The 20173-nt window shown below is 38.0% G+C and overlaps 1 protein-coding gene across 9 annotated transcripts in view; it reads right to left on the bottom strand.

The window, feature by feature from the left end:
* LOC143213439 (cyclic nucleotide-gated channel alpha-3) overlaps window positions 1–20173 on the bottom strand; it is a 299614-nt gene that overhangs the window by 29378 nt on the left and 250063 nt on the right. For 5 of the 9 annotated variants that reach the window (XM_076433300.1, XM_076433297.1, XM_076433292.1 and 2 more), the window contains exons 10-12: window positions 10580–10718; window positions 7053–7213; window positions 4301–4450 (exon numbers count right to left, since the gene is read on the bottom strand). In XM_076433300.1, coding sequence (XP_076289415.1) covers window positions 4301–4450; window positions 7053–7213; window positions 10580–10718 — 450 coding nt within the window. Of the gene's footprint in view, window positions 1–4300; window positions 4451–7052; window positions 7214–10577; window positions 10719–20173 lie in introns of all 9 variants that reach the window. The other 4 variants (XM_076433299.1, XM_076433295.1, XM_076433298.1 and 1 more) reach the window with 3 other exon arrangements.

Genomic DNA, 20173 nt, shown 5'->3' with positions numbered 1-20173 from the left:
CAACAATTACGTCCCTTACTACAATGAAACTCTCTTTTTCTACATCCCACACTCTATAACCATTTGGTTCATACCCAACTAGTATACCTTTCGACGATTTTTCGTCGAATTTACCTTTCCTAGTTTTATTATGGATATAAACTGTAGAACCGAAAACTTTCAAGTACCTCAACTTGGGCTTCTTACTATGCCACAATTCGTACGGCGTTTTTGACTCTTTTAAAGCCTTGGTTGGGGTTAAATTAATCAGGAATGTAGCAGTAAGCACTGCCTCCCCCCAAAACACCTTATCTAAACTAGCACAACTTACTATTGTGCGACCCTTTTCGGTTATTGTTCTTACCATGCGTTCCGAAACGCCGTTCAATTGTGGGGTTCGTGGGACCGTTAAATGGTAACTGATACCTTTTTGCACACAATAGTCTTTCATTTCCTTCGATAAATACTCTCCTCCATTATCGCAGTACAAGTTAACAATTTTTAAATTGAAATGAGCCTCACTTTTTGCAACATAATCTTTAAATACGTTAAATACGTCTGACTTGTATGTAATCAAATATGTGACGCAATAGTGAGTGAATTGATCAACAAAGAGAACAAAATAATTTTTGTTGTTTATAGTAGGTGGAGTGATAGGACCACAAACGTCCGAATGAATAATGAATAATGGTCGCCTTATGTGACTTTTATCCTTAACCTTTTCAAATGGTAACCTTGCTTGCTTACCATTTATGCAAGCTTCACATAGGTTATCATCCGGTATTACTTTTTCAATATATTGTATGTCTTCGACCATTTGTTTATTTTTCAATTCTAAAAATTTCGATTTTCCCATGTGACCCAATCGTCTATGCCATAGTTCATAATTGCAACTCACCGTACTATTTACCTGCGAGTTATTACCTGCCCTTTTTATATTGACTTTGAAGTCGACAGCTGTTAAATTATTTAAGGGCTTACCAGACATTACGATGTTACCGTCTTTGAAAATATGTACTCCCTCGTTGTCGAATACGATACCCAAACCAGCCTCCTGCATTCTTCGTACGGACAGCAGATTGTACGGAACTTCAGGGCAGTAGAGTACATTTTCCAGCACACCATCTACTCCTTTGTTGCTGGTCACGTAAATCGTCCCCCTCTTCGTTGCTGTAATAAACGCACCGTTCTTCGCCACAGAAATATTCAGCGGCGGTTGTAGTGTTATAAATTGGGTAAACAAATCTTCCTGGTTGACGAGGTGATCAGAGGCACCTGAGTCCAATAAAAATGTCACTCTTTTCCCGGCCTCTGGCTGATAATCCCGGTCACCAGCCATAAACGCAAAGCCCGAAGTATTATTATGCATCTGTTCTGTCATTTGAACCGTTTGAACAGTTCTGTTTCTATCTTCATTGTATTGGCGATTTCTTTTATAATAATAGCAATCTTTAATCTTGTGTCCTCTTCTACCACACTGATGGCATTTCGAAGTTTGCTGACTATTGTTATTTCGAGATTGCTTCCTTGGTTTCCATTTGCCGTGGTTGCTCCTTGATGTCTTTTGTCCTTCAATAATGCCTTTATTGAAGTTCTGCGAGGTATGTGCATGCAGTACCTTTGAGCTTGTATCTCTGCATTCTTCACGCAATTTCACTTCGTGGTCTAAAAGCCTAATCTTTACGAAGGCTAGCGTCAAATTGTCATCTGACAGTGTCTCGATTGCCGTTATGACACCATCGTAAGAATTTGGAAGAGTCAATAGTAGATGAGCCACTTTGTCAGTCTCTTCCAATTTCGATCCCGCCGCCGATAATTCGGTGATCAGATCGTCGAATATCATGAAATGACGCACCAGAGGTTTGTCACCTTGCAATTTAAGAGTTAGTAATTGTCTACGTATAGCTAGTTGAGTAGCAATACTCTTTCTTTGATAAATTGCATCCAGATTCTTGAAAATTTCTCTTGCCGTGCTAGCTGTACTCGCGAACCCAAGGAGGGAGTCCGATAAATATTCGACTATCGTGTTTTTCGCGATCCTTTCCGCTCTCATCCATTCGGCAGTTAATGTTTCTGGAATTTCTCCGTCAATCACATTTATTACGTCCAGTTCACTCATTAAACCGCGCACTCTTAGTTTCCAGACACTGTAACGTTCACCGTCGAAAGGTTTAATGTTTCTTTTCGCTTTTGAATTTTCCATAGTTTTTGTCCTTTTGATAAACTAACACGTAATTACCGATTAAAACTAAATAACGTACACTAGATATAGAGTTATGTATATATATAGTTCAATAACAAGATGTCTAATCACTATACTTAGTCACAGTACTTTCTTAAACACTATCGCACTATAATTCTACGATAACTATATTAATCGTCTATCACTTATAGTTTTAAAACACAGTTAATATTAAAGAAAAACGTTTACTGGGCCCATAACCTATTGGAAATGGGTTATGAATTAAACTGAAACAGCGTATACTGTTAAAACTGTTTTATTCAACCGAGCTTGGAAGGACGTCGTATCGCGCTGAAAGCTATACTAGAAGTGAAGAGAGGCGAAAAGGCAACGTGGAAAAGTCCCTTGTCCACTTGAAATAAAGGACCAGGCCTGTGCTCTGTCCTTTTCCCAGGCAATAGGTATGTAGAGAAGTCGCAGGCCCATGGGTCCGCTGACATCTGGTTACTGTTAAAGCCAGTGATTCTCATACAAAACTAAATTCGTTTTTGCATTTGGACTGCCGGAGTGTTACCGGCAATCCAACAATTCGTTCAGGAAGCGGGCGATTCCATTGAAGCAATTAATTGAACTATTCATATTTTTGATGAATTGTTATCTTGAAATATACAGGAGGTACCACAAAATATTAACAGATTAATATTACGGGTGTCTACATGCATCAAATGCATAAAAAATATTGTGCTTTTCACTAATAATTCCTCAACAAAGGCGCACAGATCATTTTCGCAACGGAAAAAATTACTTCAAATGACCTCAGGAATCACCTCTTTCAAGGAAGCACATTTTTGGTGCACTCTGTATTTCTGTTGAGATGCAGAATCTCAGGATGCATTTAGACTGACGACGGAGAGTGCGATCAAGGGTTTGTATGCTTTCGCGCAAGGGGGAAATCGTCCGCAGCTCGTAGGAAAACCCTTACCAACTCCTTACCCCACGGTTCATGCATTAGCTATCATCAAATCTATGTCGCGCAGCCTCGCCCCAACCCCTTGCAATCCCGACCTGGATTCCATGTTCAATTTTGCAAATGCAATTAATAGTGTAAACACAATTTTACTGTCCCGTAAATGATAAATGTCGCTTGCGCTGTTAAATGTACCAAATGCAATTCAATTAAACCGGAATTCGTATATTACAGTAAAAAATTGCAGTGACCTCTTGGTACGTAGTGTGCACACACACACACACAGACGGTATTCCTTGATCTATTACCTTTTACTTAGCGTTCAACATAGAAAAGCATAGATCGTCGATAAAACAGATTTGTTTATCCAACGTGTTTGTGACGTTTCTCTGATTAAAACGACCCCAAACACGACACGGTTTGATAACTGATAACTCATGGATAACAAAACACTTACCTTGCTATATCGTTACCGATTTGTACATTGAATCATGAGTGTGAAACACGTATTCGATAACAATGAATTCAGATATCATCGGTTCGGATAATCGTGGTTCTACTGAATCGCGAATTGCACAAGCTAATATGCTCCGCATTGTATGGTGTTTGGACTCGTTTTAATTAGGAAAATGTCACAAATATGTTTGTAGGAGTTTCACATAATTATTATTTATGACCTATAGCAAATGTACTCTACGATCGATTCAATTACTAATTTAACTAATGAATAAAATTACCCCGTTTAATACATTCTACACAAAGCATAAATAAGGGGTCAAACTTGACCCGTTCAAATTAATGATACGAAATTGATGCATTAAAACGGGAATGACGTATGCCTCAATCTAATACATTTCAGAAACATTGAATGGCAAAGTACGGATGCGCCACGAAAAACGACTTGCTCGCATTAGATCGGTTTTCCTGTGCGTCCCATGTTCGTTGCGTGATCGTCGATCGCGAGTGGCTGGTGGATATCGACAACAGGAATGTCGGTGACAGAGAGAGTACAAGAGTAAATAAAGTTACTAGAAAGAATCGGTTTTAGATCGGCTCATACCGGCTCGACGGCTTGCCCTCTCACAGAGTGGTAAGCACGTGAAACGTGAAATCGTGATTGTGAAATATGAGGGGGACAGCTCACGGGCCCCTGGTCCGCTTGGAATATTTACCGCACTCTTTACCTGCAGTCCCCATATTGAGAATGCTGATCTCCCCGAAGTAGGAACCCGCCTTTAGTGTCGCGAGGACTGTCTTCCCATTGTCAGCCACCACCTGCAGTCTCCCCCTGTTTACTATGTACATCTCCTTCCCCACTTCACCTGCAACAGATTTTAACAGAATTTCAACGCAAATATTTCACTCGAACAGCCCATTGTGCTGGGCGAGAACCTAATTACTCTACGAGCCTCGACGAGGCGACCTTTTCCAGAGACTGTAACGTAACGTGTCATTTTTTTAGTTCATCATACTTAGACTGTGGATTTTTACGCAAAACAGAAATGTTCCCGGTTAATTGGAAGATATGGGGATTAAATAAAAATAAACTTGTTTTTTTGAATAATTTTGACAAGTCGAAAATAGTGTACTGATTCGTAGTTCGCTTATTCATTTTTACCACAAATCTGCAGACTAATCATATTATTTGCTAATGTTCTTGCTTGTATTTCTTTAACCCTTAAAATAAAGAAATCAGATATATTGCCTTGTCATTGCATTTTTAAAATAAAACAAAATCTCTCCATACCATGATTATCACATCACGCGTTGTGACTTTAAATGAGAGTGTGCATAAAATTAATTTGGTTTAATATCATAAATATGCGATGCCGGTAGTTAACATTTTAATTTAAAGGCGGCAATTTTTTAACCTCAGGTTTAGGTTCGGGATAATTAATCTGTCACGCATAAATTCGCAATTAAAGTAGGAACGTAAGGCACGCCAGATTAGCTTTGAAGAGTGGTACTTAACACATCTTCAAAATGAATTTCCACGGATAACCGCAGGCTAGAATAAGAAACTTTGGTCCGCGTGACAAATTGTTCGAGCAAGATAGATTGCGAAAGAGTATTTGTGCCTTTGAGCAAAAGAAATGATATATCGTTGTTAAGTGAAACTTGAGATGTCGTCGTGAAAATGAGTAATAGTGTGGTTTGAATAGTACATATGAGTTTATATTCAAGTATATGGAAATTATAAAAGGAAATTCTGCAATATTTATTTTACATGACAAGCCCAGAAAAAGTTATTTAATTCTATTAGGCAAGATAATTTGTTTGCCTGCGTATAAAATGACTGCGGTAATGTCTCGATTGTAAATCTAAATTATTTAAATTAACTACTGAGAAATTAGTGAATCCTCAATTGTAAATCTAAGTTATCGAAATTGACTACTGAGAAATCAGTGAATCCTCAATTGCAAATCTTTGATTGCTCACGACTCTTCACTGGTACGTACAGTGTAGATAAGGTAAAAGATGGTACGGTTAGACGACTCATCAGTTACACATTACATTAAGATCGTACCATTAAGAAGAACGACAACTTTATCGATCTGTGCGACATGATGTGGTCATGAGCCGTGCGTAACTCGGTCAACGCCAACTGCACGGCAATGATGCACTCGCAGAATGGTCATCAAACGAAAGCGTTTACCACCGTAGCGTAGTAGGAAACGGTTGCCGCATTCCGGGGGCCATGCGGCTGTCGTTTCCACGACGATGAACAAGACAAAGAAGACAGCAGGATGACCTCTTCGTCTCTTCTTTCATCCCCATTCGCCCGATTTTCCCTCTGCGCGTCTCCCCAGGCGAGGGAGAATTATTTGCCCGGTTGCTCACGTTCGCCGATTCGAAAGACCGGAGAAATATTGACCGGCTCGTGACAGATCTAACGAAAACTATTCCACACCTGAATTGATTCCGCTAACTCGGCAATCAATGATTTTTCCAGCGATGTGGGCACGCCGCGAATCTAGTCGACCTTCATTTGCAATTTTTGACGCATCAAATGCCGCAGTAGTCTTCGTATACTCTTCAAAACGGAAGAAATTTTTCAATTTTGTTTAAACGAATTGGATCCTCCTTTAGATGTTGAAGCTTCATGATGCATGAAGCAATCGTAAACAATTACAATTTACCATCAGCGCTGTTGGAAGTACGCATAACTGACGCAGTAAAGCCTTGATCTAAGAAAAACACTCGCGTAAACACGGACCACGCAGCCAACGGTACATACTGTCAATTAAATCACTAAATAAAATTAAAATTATATCCTGTTCAATGTCATTTTAATCACAAAATGCAACAAATAAGGTGGCGAAAGTCCTATAAAAGAATAATGAAAAATGAAGAAATATTTAACATTGCATAATATACTTAAAGAGTTCAGAAAAAACGAGTATAGCTGTGAAAAAACGTTGGAGAAAATTCACTAGAGCAAAAAATTGCTTCTAAACTTCAACATGAAATCTGCATTTTTTCGAATTTTCTTGTGTTTCTAATTTTTACTATAGAAACTGAATAAATGATTAACGATGTTATACTTCGCCCGGGTCAGAACAGACCCGGGCTCCGCCATGAATTGATCGACTCGGGCCGTGATACACGAGTATTTATTTTACGGGAATGAATTACGATCCGCGGCGGCGCCCGGCGATCATAAACGGCTATTTCTCGAAATGAAGTAATACTTCTGTTATACATAACTGCGCCTCTTCGATGCGCTATTGGCAATGAGGCCAAGTGGAAAGGGCAGGGCATTCACTTTTCAGCCCCCTTCCAGGTTAGTACATGTCTTGGCTCGGTTCCAGTAGCTCGTTCCAAAAGTGAATCACATCGTATCCAGAAAACATGTCGCCCGATACGAAAGAAGGAAGGGAGACACACCTCTCCAGGTACATACGCGTGGATGTGGATACGTACCTTTACGACAAATGTAGTCGCCAGGTGAGAAAAGAACGGGTCGCAGTCTCAGCACCAACTCGCACAGGAACCCGGCCTCCGTGTTCTGAAAAATCTCCACTCTCCTCAACGTGTCCAGATGCACGTTTATCGCAATCTCTGCCTTCAGTTTGTCTGGAACGTTTCGAGAATAAGGTCATTAGATACAGAAGTTCTCGCAAGGCTGATTGCGCATCGAAATGCTGCTTCCTCGAACGGAATAGAAAGCATCGACTTTGGAAGTCGAACAACTTTTCGTTTCGCGTATCCACTAGCATTCCAGGTTATGTGAACGTTTGTTACGTGAATGTTTTGTATTCTCTGTTGTTTAAACGGTTTAGGTTGCTATTTCCTCGCGTAACAAGAAATGTTTACCTGTTCCCTATGTTATCCAGTAGATTTGGACGAGAAGACGTAAGAAATCCAAGTTTCGATCATGCAGGATCAATGATTCATTTGTTTTGTTACAGTGTCGCCAGATCGAGGAAATCGAGGGGAATACACTTTATCCCCTCCTCTGATGACCAGATTAATATGTGACCAGTCTACGGACTTACAATTAGTGAGGGAATGTTGGAAGGAGAAAAGGAGGAGAGGAAAAACCGACTAGTTTTGGTCGATTCTGGCGACACTGACTGGTTATAAATGTTTAAAGTTGTGCAATTGTGTTTTTGATAGGTTAGCGCCGCCATGTTGTGTGTTGTGACGGTCGCGCGCCGCTTACCGAGCGGAGGAGCTAGGTGGAAGCACATGCACGCAATAATGCCGATAATTAATTAATTGGTTTGTGGTTAGGTCGGGAGGGGTAGCGGCTTGGGAATCTAAATACGTGCTCAACACTTATATAGACCATATACAATCTGTGGTTGCCAGGAAAAACGCCGCATGTCACAATTTCAAAAAATTTGAGTTTATGCATTAATTGATCTTTATAGTAGGATTTGCGTCTTTACCAGAGGAAAGGTGATGAAGATAAAGTCGAAAGGCTCAAAAGAATAATGTAATTTAACCGATATCCTATGTCAAAGCATTAGTGAACAAAACTTTAAACGGAAATATGTATCTCGAAAGTGGAAGTATGTGACATGCGGCGTTTTTCTTGGTAACCACAGAGATCCGGCTACGGATAATATATGCTGTGTTCTAAGATTACTTCATCTACCAGATGACGGATGTGGGCAAAGTGTGTTGAGAAGTCGCAGTACACGAAGAGCTAAAGTGTACCTAGAGGGGAAAGGGGAATCGTCGTCGTATCTCCTTCTGTATAAATATTTATGGAAACTGTTACTGTAATATATATTTTATTTTATTACTCGTTCACATTTTTACTTTAATCGTATTATTTTAAATATGGCTAACTCATTTTGTTAATTATAATTTGGAAAAAGTGAAATTTTAACGTAGCTTACAGCTTATTTCGTTGAAAAAAAAGAATAGTAAGAACAATATATGCAACATTAAGTATAAAATACTTATATGTGTGTAAAGAGATATTTGTATCACGGTTTTGTCGTCCCTTACAATTTTTTATGCAACAAGTTTGAGCCATTTTTCCAAATGTTTACGAAATAATGCATAAATACACTTGTGTACCTTGCTTTTATATCGCTACCCACCATTTTGAAATATCTTGTAGCGTGACTTGTGGGCACCAGATACTCCGTTACTTGGAACAGTGCTGCGATATGGTGCAACATTTCAAGCGCATACGCGGCGATTTCAGCCTCAGTAAAGTAAGATTCTCGTTAAAATAGAGTACCTTGAGCATCCCGCAAAATTTTAAAAAAATTGGTATGATTTGATTCTGAAAAATGAATGTATGACATGTGTATTCGTGTATATTTTGTAACTCGTAGGACACGCCCTGGAGTATTTTTGTCCGGAACAGATTGTTTCGGTACATTCCCGCCAATATAATTGCATCAGGGCTCTGCTAATATAGATACGTTACTGTTTTGGCCGCGCATGCGCGTGAAATGTTGCATTATATCGCAGCACTGCACTGATTCAGCATTAGCGTAAGTGGCGCGCGACCGTGACTACACTGGACTACACTCAACATGGCGGCGCTAACCGCTAACCAGTCAAAAATACTGGAAATAGCTAAACTTTAATGTATAACTAGTGAATCGTTGATTCTGCAGGATCAAAACTTGAATTTCTCACATCCTCTACTGGATAACATAGAAAAAGGTACAAATTTATAGGAGAAAGGCAAAGACTGCTGGTTACGCAAGGAAACGTTTACCTTACGTATTATTTTATACATTTATTTTCTAATAACAATACTATATGTGAACGTAGCAAGTGCTTCTATAGCTGTTCTATTTGAAATTTCGCACGCACTTATTACCTAAGCTCGTTAGAAAATTTTTTTTAATCATATACATTTAATCAAATTCTATAAATAAAATATTACTCCTCTCAAATAATATTAATACTATATAAATTTACTTAAATGTATACTCTGTTTCAGAGGTTATGGTGGTGTAACACTTTCGTCTCCCAAGATCAATCAAGGTCATTTAGTGCTGCTCAAAATTTAGCTTAGCTACACGTCCACATCGAGTAAGTTTTATTAATATATATTAAAATGTTATTAATAAAAAATTTCATGAGTTTCTGGGGATTGTCTACGAATTATTTAAAATGTACTGCGGGCTACTATGTATATCGATTCAAATGCCAACGGCTATTTTATTATTACTCCATTTTACTAGTATTATAATACCGTTTCCCCGAGTAACGACCGGGAAAAATGGGTATTAGTACCTTCATGAAAGCAGAAGGAATTTTCTTGGCATATTTCACAGTTGACTGTTTTTTATGGTTCGAGATCTAACCTCGAATCGTACTGCAGAGATATTCTCTAGCCGCGTATATCATTTTTGACGGAACAAAGAGAAAGAAAAGAGCTCTCGCAATGCCAAATTGTTACGAGTCAAAATAGAATTACTGCGTTGACGAATAAAATATGCTTTGTCGATATTTATAATTATATGTATGTATATTTTATCGATAGAATTATAAAACAGCAAATCATTCTATTTTCATAATTTTTGTAGCATTTCTCATCGATACTTTCCATAATCATGATCAATTGATCATAATTATTCTTAATTTCACATTCATACTATTATAATTAAAAGCGTTGTTGACAAAATAATTTATTACAATAATGCTATAAAAATAGCAAATAATATTTAATTCTTAGTTTCATAATTTTTGCAGCATATTCCATCAATATTGTCTCAGTAATTTTATTATAATTAAAAGGTTGTCGTAAAAAGAACAAATGATATTTTTTTCGTAGTTCCACAATTTTTGTGGGATATCATATTGATATTTTTCTCGGTGCACCTAACAGTATTATTATAATTAGAAGCATCGCGGCGCGACCATACGAAAACGTTGCGTTTCATAATTTTTTTGGAAGAATATTTTTATACGCTTCACTTAGGAGAATGCTAAAGGCGTATACTTAGTAGAAACCTTATAAATCCTTACCGGGAAGACAGCTCACTGCTTTTTCCTCGTCCGAACATTTTTGTGTTAACCAGAGGTAGTCGAACCACTTGATCACTTTCACTTGTAGATGCTTTGGCACTCTTCTCATCCTCATGTACGTTTTCACACCATCCAACTTTGCTGCAACAAAGAAAAAATTGTTTCTATTAGATACACGCTGCATGTAGATCTAATATTGAATTTAGATAAATGAATACATAATTTGTTGAATATTTGCTATTTTAAGTTGTGGTGTACGAAATATTGATTTTTATAGCTTTGATGATAATGGTATGTCAACGTGTTGACAATTATTTGATTAGCGAAGTGTCTCAATCAGGGATCTACTATATCGTGAATTAAACGAGCAAATATGATCCAAACCGAGTCGTGTTTGATCTCATTTTAATCAGAGTAGTGTCACTAATATGTTAGTGAAAGTTTCACATATAGAAATAATTAAAAACAAATAAGTTTTGTTACATTCTCCTGTAGGTAAACTTTTCCCAAATATTTCTGGAGGCATTAATACATTATCATTACTTTTAATTATACAAATAATTGCGCATAAATATAAGGAATGATTGAAACTCGGGCAAATGCTTTAAAAATTCTAATTAATATGCTGATAAAAGATTGCACGTACAATTAAAAACTGTGCTAATACTTTTGTTCGTGACCCCATTCCTGGCACGTTTACCTTTGATGAATGATCGCATAGATCAAGTTTAACAAAATTTGACGTAGATTTATAGACCGACTCGTCAAAAGGGACTCGCGGAGTCAAACGTCGCAAAAGAAACTCTCTGCGAGTCGGAAACTTTCTACTGACGCTTCGAAAACTTTCGAAGAAGTCGAAGGATCTTGTATGTACTTCTGGTATTTGAAAAACTGTCAACTTTTTGCGATCCAGAAAGATGAATACGCTCGTGGAAGGATCCCTTGTGGGTGCATCATAATCGGCTATAGAATTCCTTTCCTGATTTCCCTGTGGATCCTCGAAGAGGCTCTAACTACCCCGTCAAAAGATGCTTTCGTGTTGATGAAAACACTTTCTTCAAAATTGCATCTGAGCCATTTAACGAATGGCTAATATATTCCATCAACTTCGTTCATTTATTTCATTCGGGTTACGAAAGATCTTAAATTAACTTCCGAAGAAATATTCCCAAGACTCGTCATACATTTTTCAGGGTGGTTTCATTGAAATATTTCTTCGAAACGTGACATTATGTATGAAACCTAATTTAAAACGTAGAACAAGAGTGAGTAAAGTATTGTCCTAGGAACTTCTATTATGATACACGATACTCATAACCTTGATATGTATATTTAATAGCTGAGGAAACGAAATTTTTATCCGACTTGTTCAAATTTTTCTATTTTGACTTGAAGAACCTAGTTATAATAATTGAATTTTAAAAGCAATATTTTCAATTAAAAAACTACTGATCATAATTTATAAATGTCGATTAAAACACTATCATTGTCCTTTTTACGATTGAATCTGTTTACAATTAGACTTTATACGAATTATCTCTTTGACACGTTTACTTGAACAATAATGGTTTCTGTATTAGTCGAACATGGCTCCGCTGATGAAATTATATTAATATGATTTTTGTTGGAGAATGTTTTTATCGATTCCAACTGGACCGTCAATCATTATGTTACCTCTGATTACTTGTTATACACATTTCATCCGTTTATTTCTCTTTCGCTTCAGTTTATTTTCGCGTCGGTCTGTAGCTTTTTTCTGTGCAATAAACGTAGCGAATTGAGAAGCGAGTCGTTGATATTATTCTTGTAATCCGCGGCTGTAATCATTTCAAGTAAATTAAAACAGAAATGAAACGTAATGAAATGAAATGAAATTCAGCCGACTGTATCGCGTGAATTTTGTTTGTTCGTCATTCGATTCAACGAAGATTGGTTTTCAGCAAAGGAACGTATCGTGCGAGATTTCTCTTAAAATATTTACTGCTACTGAAAGCTTCGTTTGTTTCTATAGACTAATTTAAAAATACGATAAATATCGAGAAACTCCAGCAATAAATTCATCATTCTATGTGAAACTTAAATATGCATATGAAAAATATTAAGAACCTTTACCGATTATTATTCTGAAGAAAAGAATTTTTACAAAATTTTCTTATTCATAGGCTGCTTTGTCATGTTGAAATGTTAGCAATTATTTTCTTCCATTTCTTTGACGTACAGACAATTTTACACAATTTATGTAACGGAGTCTGTGCAGAGTCGCCAGTGAGGGGAAGCGTGGGGAGTAGCGTCGTAGAAGGGGAAGGTAGAGTGGGGACACAAGTCTTAATCTGGCAACTCCGAGTCTGTGTGTCGAAACATTTTAATTAATACTGTTCCCATAGAATAACATCAAGAGATTTTTATTAACATTATTGAAATGTTTGTAGTTATTTTGTTCCAACACACAGACAATTTCACACAATTTATTTTTCGCGACAGCAGAGTTTACGAGTCCGATATTATATATAATAGCGTTTCCCTAGAATAATAGCAAAGCTTCCAGTGATTTGAATATTATCAGACGTCACGGGAGTCGACACGGTTGAGCTGGTGTCTTTCCACATCGGTTACTGTCACGAGATTGGAATGTCTGTCATTCCAGAATTCTCTTGTCTACGGATGCTGAATTTCCACCGGAAGTTCGGGGAACCATCGGGACTATCTCTAGACAATATTTCAAAGTTGAGGAACACCACTTGTTGGAACAGATTGAAATTGTTGCCCATTCCGCGGGTATTGATGGAGCAGAAGGCGAACTGGTTAGGACGATGAAACGGTAAAGGGAATTATGCGCTAATCAGATAATTATGTGGATTCGAAGCTCGATTATGTACCTTTGTTACAAAACATCCTTATTTCCAGTTTGTTCCTCACTTGATAGTCTAAGTACAAGATAACTGATGTGTCCCAAAAGTGTTGTGCTTGAAAATGGTGATTCCGGAAATCATTTGAAGTAATTTTCCTCTTTGCGAAAATGTTCTCCGCGGCTTCGTTAATGAGTTATCAATGAAAAACACGGACCAATCAGAGCGCGACTACTACGGACGGATTCCGGCTCAGTGATTGGCCCGTGTTTTTCGTTAATAACTCCTCAACGAAGCTGCGGATAATATTTTCGCAAAGGGAAAAGTTGCTTCAAATGACCTCAGTGATATCACCTCTTTCAAGGAAGTGCAATTTTTTAAGGACGTCATCTATAATAAACCGCGTAATAGTATTTCTTCAGACATTTCATATACAACGACCTAATACATTTTGGTTAACGAGCTCGTTCGATCACTATTGTGCGATGGTTCGCGCGGTTTCATTTCGCAATAAAACAGCCCGATGCCCCGAAATGTATAGGCACGTAAGCTTTGTTCGCCGGAGAGGTACGATCGTAGATTTATTTTACTCGATCCCTGCGCATTCAACCCCGTGTTCGATAACTACGTTTATTTCGCTCCGGACGCGTTTGTATTCACGGCGTAAACATCTTAACGAGAAGTTCCACTGTGCAGGGTACTAACGCAGCCCAAAAGAAAACGCAGCATGAATAATTCACCGTTACACTTTCGAACTATACGAGTGCGAGTAGATCTGTGCGTGAAGTGGAGCGGAAAGTCAGCGTGAGATCTGGCCAAAAAAGAGGTTTCGTTTAGCGAATTAACAAAGGATTCTGTGGGGCGTCTGCTTCAAGAACTGAATCGATGTACCCAGTTGGCAAACTCAAGTTTAACGGGCCAGCGCGCTTCTAACTTGAAATGTGCACCGGCGATTCCTCTGACAATATCATTTCTGGCGAAACCCTTCTCCGCGTGGTTCGGATTTTTATGATATTTATAACTAGCAAAAACACTGGCAAAATAAAAATCACATACGTTAATTGCAAGACGTAGGAACCAAACGGGAATTCATTTCTCTTTTCTCCTAAATGCACCCGCCCATTTTTTTCATAAATGCATGAATACACAGTCTAGTTATAACTAGATAAAATTATATAACTAGATTAATCGCTTCACAACTCCAACTACTAGTGTACCGGTCCCCCACTATCAACTATTTCATATTGCCCCTACGAGAAGTTTGCAGCTCGCGAACCGCAAGTCGCGCAGGCCTGACGTACATAACGTTAAATATATTTTCTGTACAATTTATAGTACCTATTAAAATAGTTATTAATAAAATTCGACAAGCTCTTTTTCTCTATGAATGCCGTTTCACAAAAATGGTTGCATTTGAGTGTCATCAATGGCAAAAGAAAAGCACAACAGATTTTCAATTCCCGTTTTTTCAAATTTTGGACGACAGGGAAAAGAGTGGAAGAAACTATATGTATAAATAGAAATGCGGTAATTAATCGTGTCAACGACCCGCCAGATCCCGGTAATTAATCTTGAGCAGCTCGAGCTATCGTTCAACAATACCGTTGAATTTCTTTAAGCTACGAAATAAAAGGAAACCGAGCGAGCTCTGTGGGAAAGAGGCAAAATGGCCGAGAGCGAAAACCACGAAATCCATTTACCGAGGGGAGGACGCAAAATCTGCTGGAGTTTAAAGTATAGCTCATAACGCAGCGTCATTTCTTACGTTCATAACTTGCCGCGATGACTCCATTTTACTATTGACCAGATAAAAGAGGGACACAGAGTTGGAAAGGATATTCGCATTTTTCTATTGAAGTCGCCTTTTGTTTCGAATTTTAATTATAAACTGCTAGCATATACAGTTTGATTTGCTTTTTATATTTTTCTCCCGTCTCGCGGCCAAACTGTTCGGAGCTTATTGAAAGCGATCTTTTTTACATAACACGCTTTTTTACTTTACTTACCTTTCAGAAAAGCATTTCAACACCTTAACTGCCGCACGTGACAGATCGGTCGCGGCATTGTGTTGCACGGAGTGCTGCGACGATCGATCAACCATATTGTTTAATTTCTTCCCCTTCTTAAGAATTTCTTTTAATCAATGTTTACCGAAGAATTATGCTTCAATGCCAAAATTAAGACGTTTCGTATGCGTGTTCTTTTTATTACATTGTATATGTTGTTTATCTCATTTGATTTTGAGTCAACATAAATTCGAATTTAATATTTCCCTTCATTTAATTAACAAAGCACAGCCTTTCATTCTGTGAATTATACGATTTTCATTATTGTTCATGACAGTTTTCCGATGAGTTCATTGTTTCTGCGGGGACTCATAATTAAATTCTTTATCATGTGAATTTTGTTTGTTGGCCAATCGATTCGACGATGATTGGTTCTCAGCAAAGGAATGTATCGTAAATTCTTAAAGTCTTGGTTGTTTCTAGATTAATTTAAAAACGCAATAGATATTGGAAAATTCCAGCTATAAATTAATTATTCCACGTGAAGAATTTTTATTATCGATAAACAATAATCAATCAATAATTCAATAATTGTTATTGTCAAGTAAACAACTTTAGAAAAGCTGTATGCACATTCATTTTATAATATTCTTAAGAGAACAGAAAATTGTGAAAAGAATTATAGTAGCAGTATAATATAATATTTTTAGTATATGTATAATATTTTTAGTATATTATACTATATGATATACTATAGAATTGTTTATAATGTAAAGACTAAGATATGTGTAGTACACAAGATATGATGAGAAAATAATAGCATAGAAAGCAATATTTCACACGAGCACATGATTTCTAATTAAAATATGCAAAACGCGAAATATGCAAAACATTGGATAATAGCAGATCGAAATATGCTGTCGCATAAAACTCCGGTCTGCTCGCGATTCCATTTCAATGGTGTCATAGGAACGTCGAATCTGTCGATACATATCGGTATGTTATCGTTAATTATCATCTATGCTTTCAATGAAATCGCTAAATTCAAAACTGTCCACTTTCGTTCGTTTTTATAAATCGAACAGAAATACGTCGCCTTTGTCGTTCAGTGGAGACTCTCAGCAGGCGACCGTGTATATTTTAATAAAAATATTGAATTTCATCGGAGCGATGTTATCTCAAAGTGAATAATTCAAAAGGCGGGGAACCTTTCGCTGCGATCCAATATGTGAGAATGAGAGCGCAATGCTCGCTATCGGAACTGGCATCGGACACAAAGGATCGAATAAACAATTTGTCTCGGCGAAGATCATGGCGGTACTGCGCGGGCATAAGTAGCTAGTTCAGATTGGAGAATTACAATTCTCTCAAATGTATTACGATGGAAACAAAGTTTATTTACAAGTGAGATTAAATATCTAGATATACAGCGAGGAGCAAAAGTGAGCACACAAACGATATGTTTGCTTATAGAATAAAGAAAAAACAAAATACATAGTATTAAGTACAATATTTCAGTTTTCCAAAAAAATTTAAACAATGATGATATTATTATTATTTTCATAAATACAAATTGTTTTCGTGTAATCGGTTTTGCATCACAATTCATTTTAAAATAAACATTTCATACTTCTATGCATTTACTACTTTGTCCAGAAGCCTTGGCCTTGGCAGTGACTTGAATGCGTTTAGGCATACTTCAAATTATATTTTCGCAGTATTCTGGAGGAATAGAATACCGCTGTTGCTGCACTCTTTGCCACAAATCATTTATCGTCGTTTGTGGATCATTGTAGTTATTCGCTAATTTAATTTTTTAAGTCTGGGCTTTGAGTAGGCCACGACATCGTTTGAAATTGTCGATTAGCCAATTAGTTAATTAATAACAGGGCAGAATGCCCTGGGGCGTTATCGTGTTGGAAAACAAGATCATATTCTTCTACGGGCATATTATCAACAACATCCAATAAATTCTGTTATGTAAGTGAACTGGTTCACCGTACTTTCAATTCGACGCAATGGACCTACCTCATATGCCGTAAGGCAACCCCATATCATGGCTGAACCACCGCCAAATTGAATTGTCTGTTTAACATGACGCGGCAAAAGAGATTCATGTTTCCTTTTCCAACACCAAGAATATCCATCCGATAAAATTCGATTTATTTTAGAGTCGTCTGAGAAAATCACGGTCTTCTATTGTTCTTCGTTCCAATTTATATATTTTTTGACAAAACTGACACGAGCTTCAATATTTTTCTTTGAAAGAGCAGGTTTCTTCTTCTTCTCCATTGATATAAAATTAATTTCTCTTAATGCTCTTCGAGCCGTCCACTTGCTTATTTTCTTTCCAACAACTTCGCAGCCATTGACGCCGGCGACGTGTGTGTGTGTGACTTCTGATGTTATATGTATATTTTCTTAATCGTCGCTTGTCCTGAAAAGAAAATATTTTTGGACGTCCTCCGACAGATGTAGGAACATCATTACAATATTGTTTTCGTATTTTATGTATGTACTGCAGCTTTGACTAATTCTCGGCAACTTTTCTCGTCGATGAGCCAGATTTTAATTGAGAAATAATACTATCTTTCACAGTCTTGGATAATGGCTTCATGACAGTATGTTGATGCGTGTAACTGCACGAACAGCAAAAGTGCAATTACTAGAGTACTCCCGGACTCGAATAACACCGGTCACTGTTAATAAAAATATGTTTAAGTCTCTCAGCCACAAACATACTATTACGGTGCAAAACCGCCTACACGGAAAAAGTTTGTATTTATCAAAACAATAATAATACCACGATCAGTAAAATTTTCTTGAAAAGCTAAAACTTTGTATGTACTTAATACTGTGTATTTTATTTTTATTCTATTTTACATGCAAACATTAAATAAAAATACGTTTTCGTGAAAATATCGTATGTGTGTTCACTTTTGCTCCTCACTGTAGCATTGAAAATCAAGTACAGTCCAGATAGGGCTTTAGAAATCTAGATAATGCCTAAACAGGTAATTAATATCTAGATAGGGTCTACATAGGGCCAAGATAGGGCATTAACATCTAGACCGATCCTCAAAGATCAGCTTTGTGTCTTAAAATGGTAAGCAACAAACCCGTATACTGTAATATTTCTGAAAAATCTTCACAACATCAATACTCTAAAATCGTCCATTTCCGATGCAACATACATTCAAACTGAAGACTATCACAGAGTTAGGTATATCCTACACCAGAATGTCCCAAATCCTTCGACGCAGAGCACTATGAAATTCCCCATTGAATCGAATGCTCTCTTCAACAAACACCGTGCTCGCCTTGATGTTTCGATTGACATTAGACGGGAAGGCAGTTCGAGAGATCAATTTGGCGCGGCGAATGCGCGAAGAGGTGGAGTCGAGGAGGGGAGGTTATCGTATCAATCAGGATCCATTTAGGGCTCGTTGTCGGTAAGCAGCCGAAGCAACAAAGAGGATCGTATTAATTCTAGCACGTCCACCTAATGTTGGTGCCTTAATACCTGATTACGTATGCATGCATCCGTAGGTACGTAGGTCTGCCAGGATTAGACTGTAACCGCACAAACGGCACCGGATCGTTCCAGTCTAGTTTAGCATTGAGCCTTTAATCTGTACGTTATACCTCTTATCGGAGCGCGAGGGCGGCTACCTGGACGGAATCGGCCGTGCTAGATCGAAAATTCGGTACAGCCATTCATTCTCGGTTATCTGACCTGGCGAATCGGTGAGCTGGAAGACTGTATTTCGGGTCCTGTACCGGGCGCGAATACCTATCGGACATGTACCAAAATCGGTTAATTAGACAGACCGCGGCGAATGATCATCGGGCGTTCGTTATACGGTTGTAATATTAGACACCTGATTAACCTGATCATGTTGTTTAGGCGGTCGGATTGTTTGCTTAGAACGCTCCACTAATTAAGAGATGATTGTTCTACTGTTAGACCGTGAATTAGTTCGTTAGCCAAGGGGAGATTGAATTTACGGGATAGCGGCCGGTGCCGCGGGGGTGGACCGCATTGATGATGACAGGAGGAAAGGATTGAAGTCTTTCCCATGGAACCGTGTGCGGTTTAATTCGGCATTCATTCTGGAAAATGTGGACATTTTGTCCGGCGATCTAGCAGCCTCGAAACTTGTATAAATTCAGAGTAATTTGTCTAATGAAATGGAAATTGTATTTGTAGCGGAAATGAATATGTGAAATTTAAATTGTGGGAGGATCAACAGTAAACCTACCACTGCCGGTCAAATGACCGGTTTCATATTTTTCATTTCACAATTATTGAAACTATGAAGTTGGTTACATGAAAATTGATTCGATAGACAATGGCAAATGACAAATGGCCACTTTCAAAATAAACGGCTCAAATAATCTTTCCAAAATTTCGTTGACCTGTTTCCGAGCTCCTGAACGGTGGTATGACGCAGCAAATGTGCTGTAGGATCGAAGTAGCGCGAAGAATTTCGAGTTTCACAATTTTCGCGTGCGCGAATGCAAGGGGATAATGCATGTATGCACAGCGGGAGTCGCAGCTTCCAAAATTGTGCAGTGGAAGGATCCGAGCGAATCGAAAACGGCCTAGAAGAAAGTTCGAAGCGGTGCGGGGAGCGGATCGGTTTCAATCGGAAATGGGCTACCAACCAGTCGAATAAACGACAACCGAACTGTGATATACGATGGCGATGCAATTTAAACTTTCTCGTTCACGCCAGCTTAC

The sequence above is a fragment of the Lasioglossum baleicum genome, chromosome 11, assembly GCF_051020765.1.
Source record: "Lasioglossum baleicum chromosome 11, iyLasBale1, whole genome shotgun sequence".
Taxonomy (NCBI): Eukaryota; Metazoa; Arthropoda; class Insecta; order Hymenoptera; family Halictidae; genus Lasioglossum; species Lasioglossum baleicum.
The sequence above is the reverse complement of the archived record's forward strand: the minus strand, read 5'-3'. Positions and strand labels throughout refer to the sequence as shown.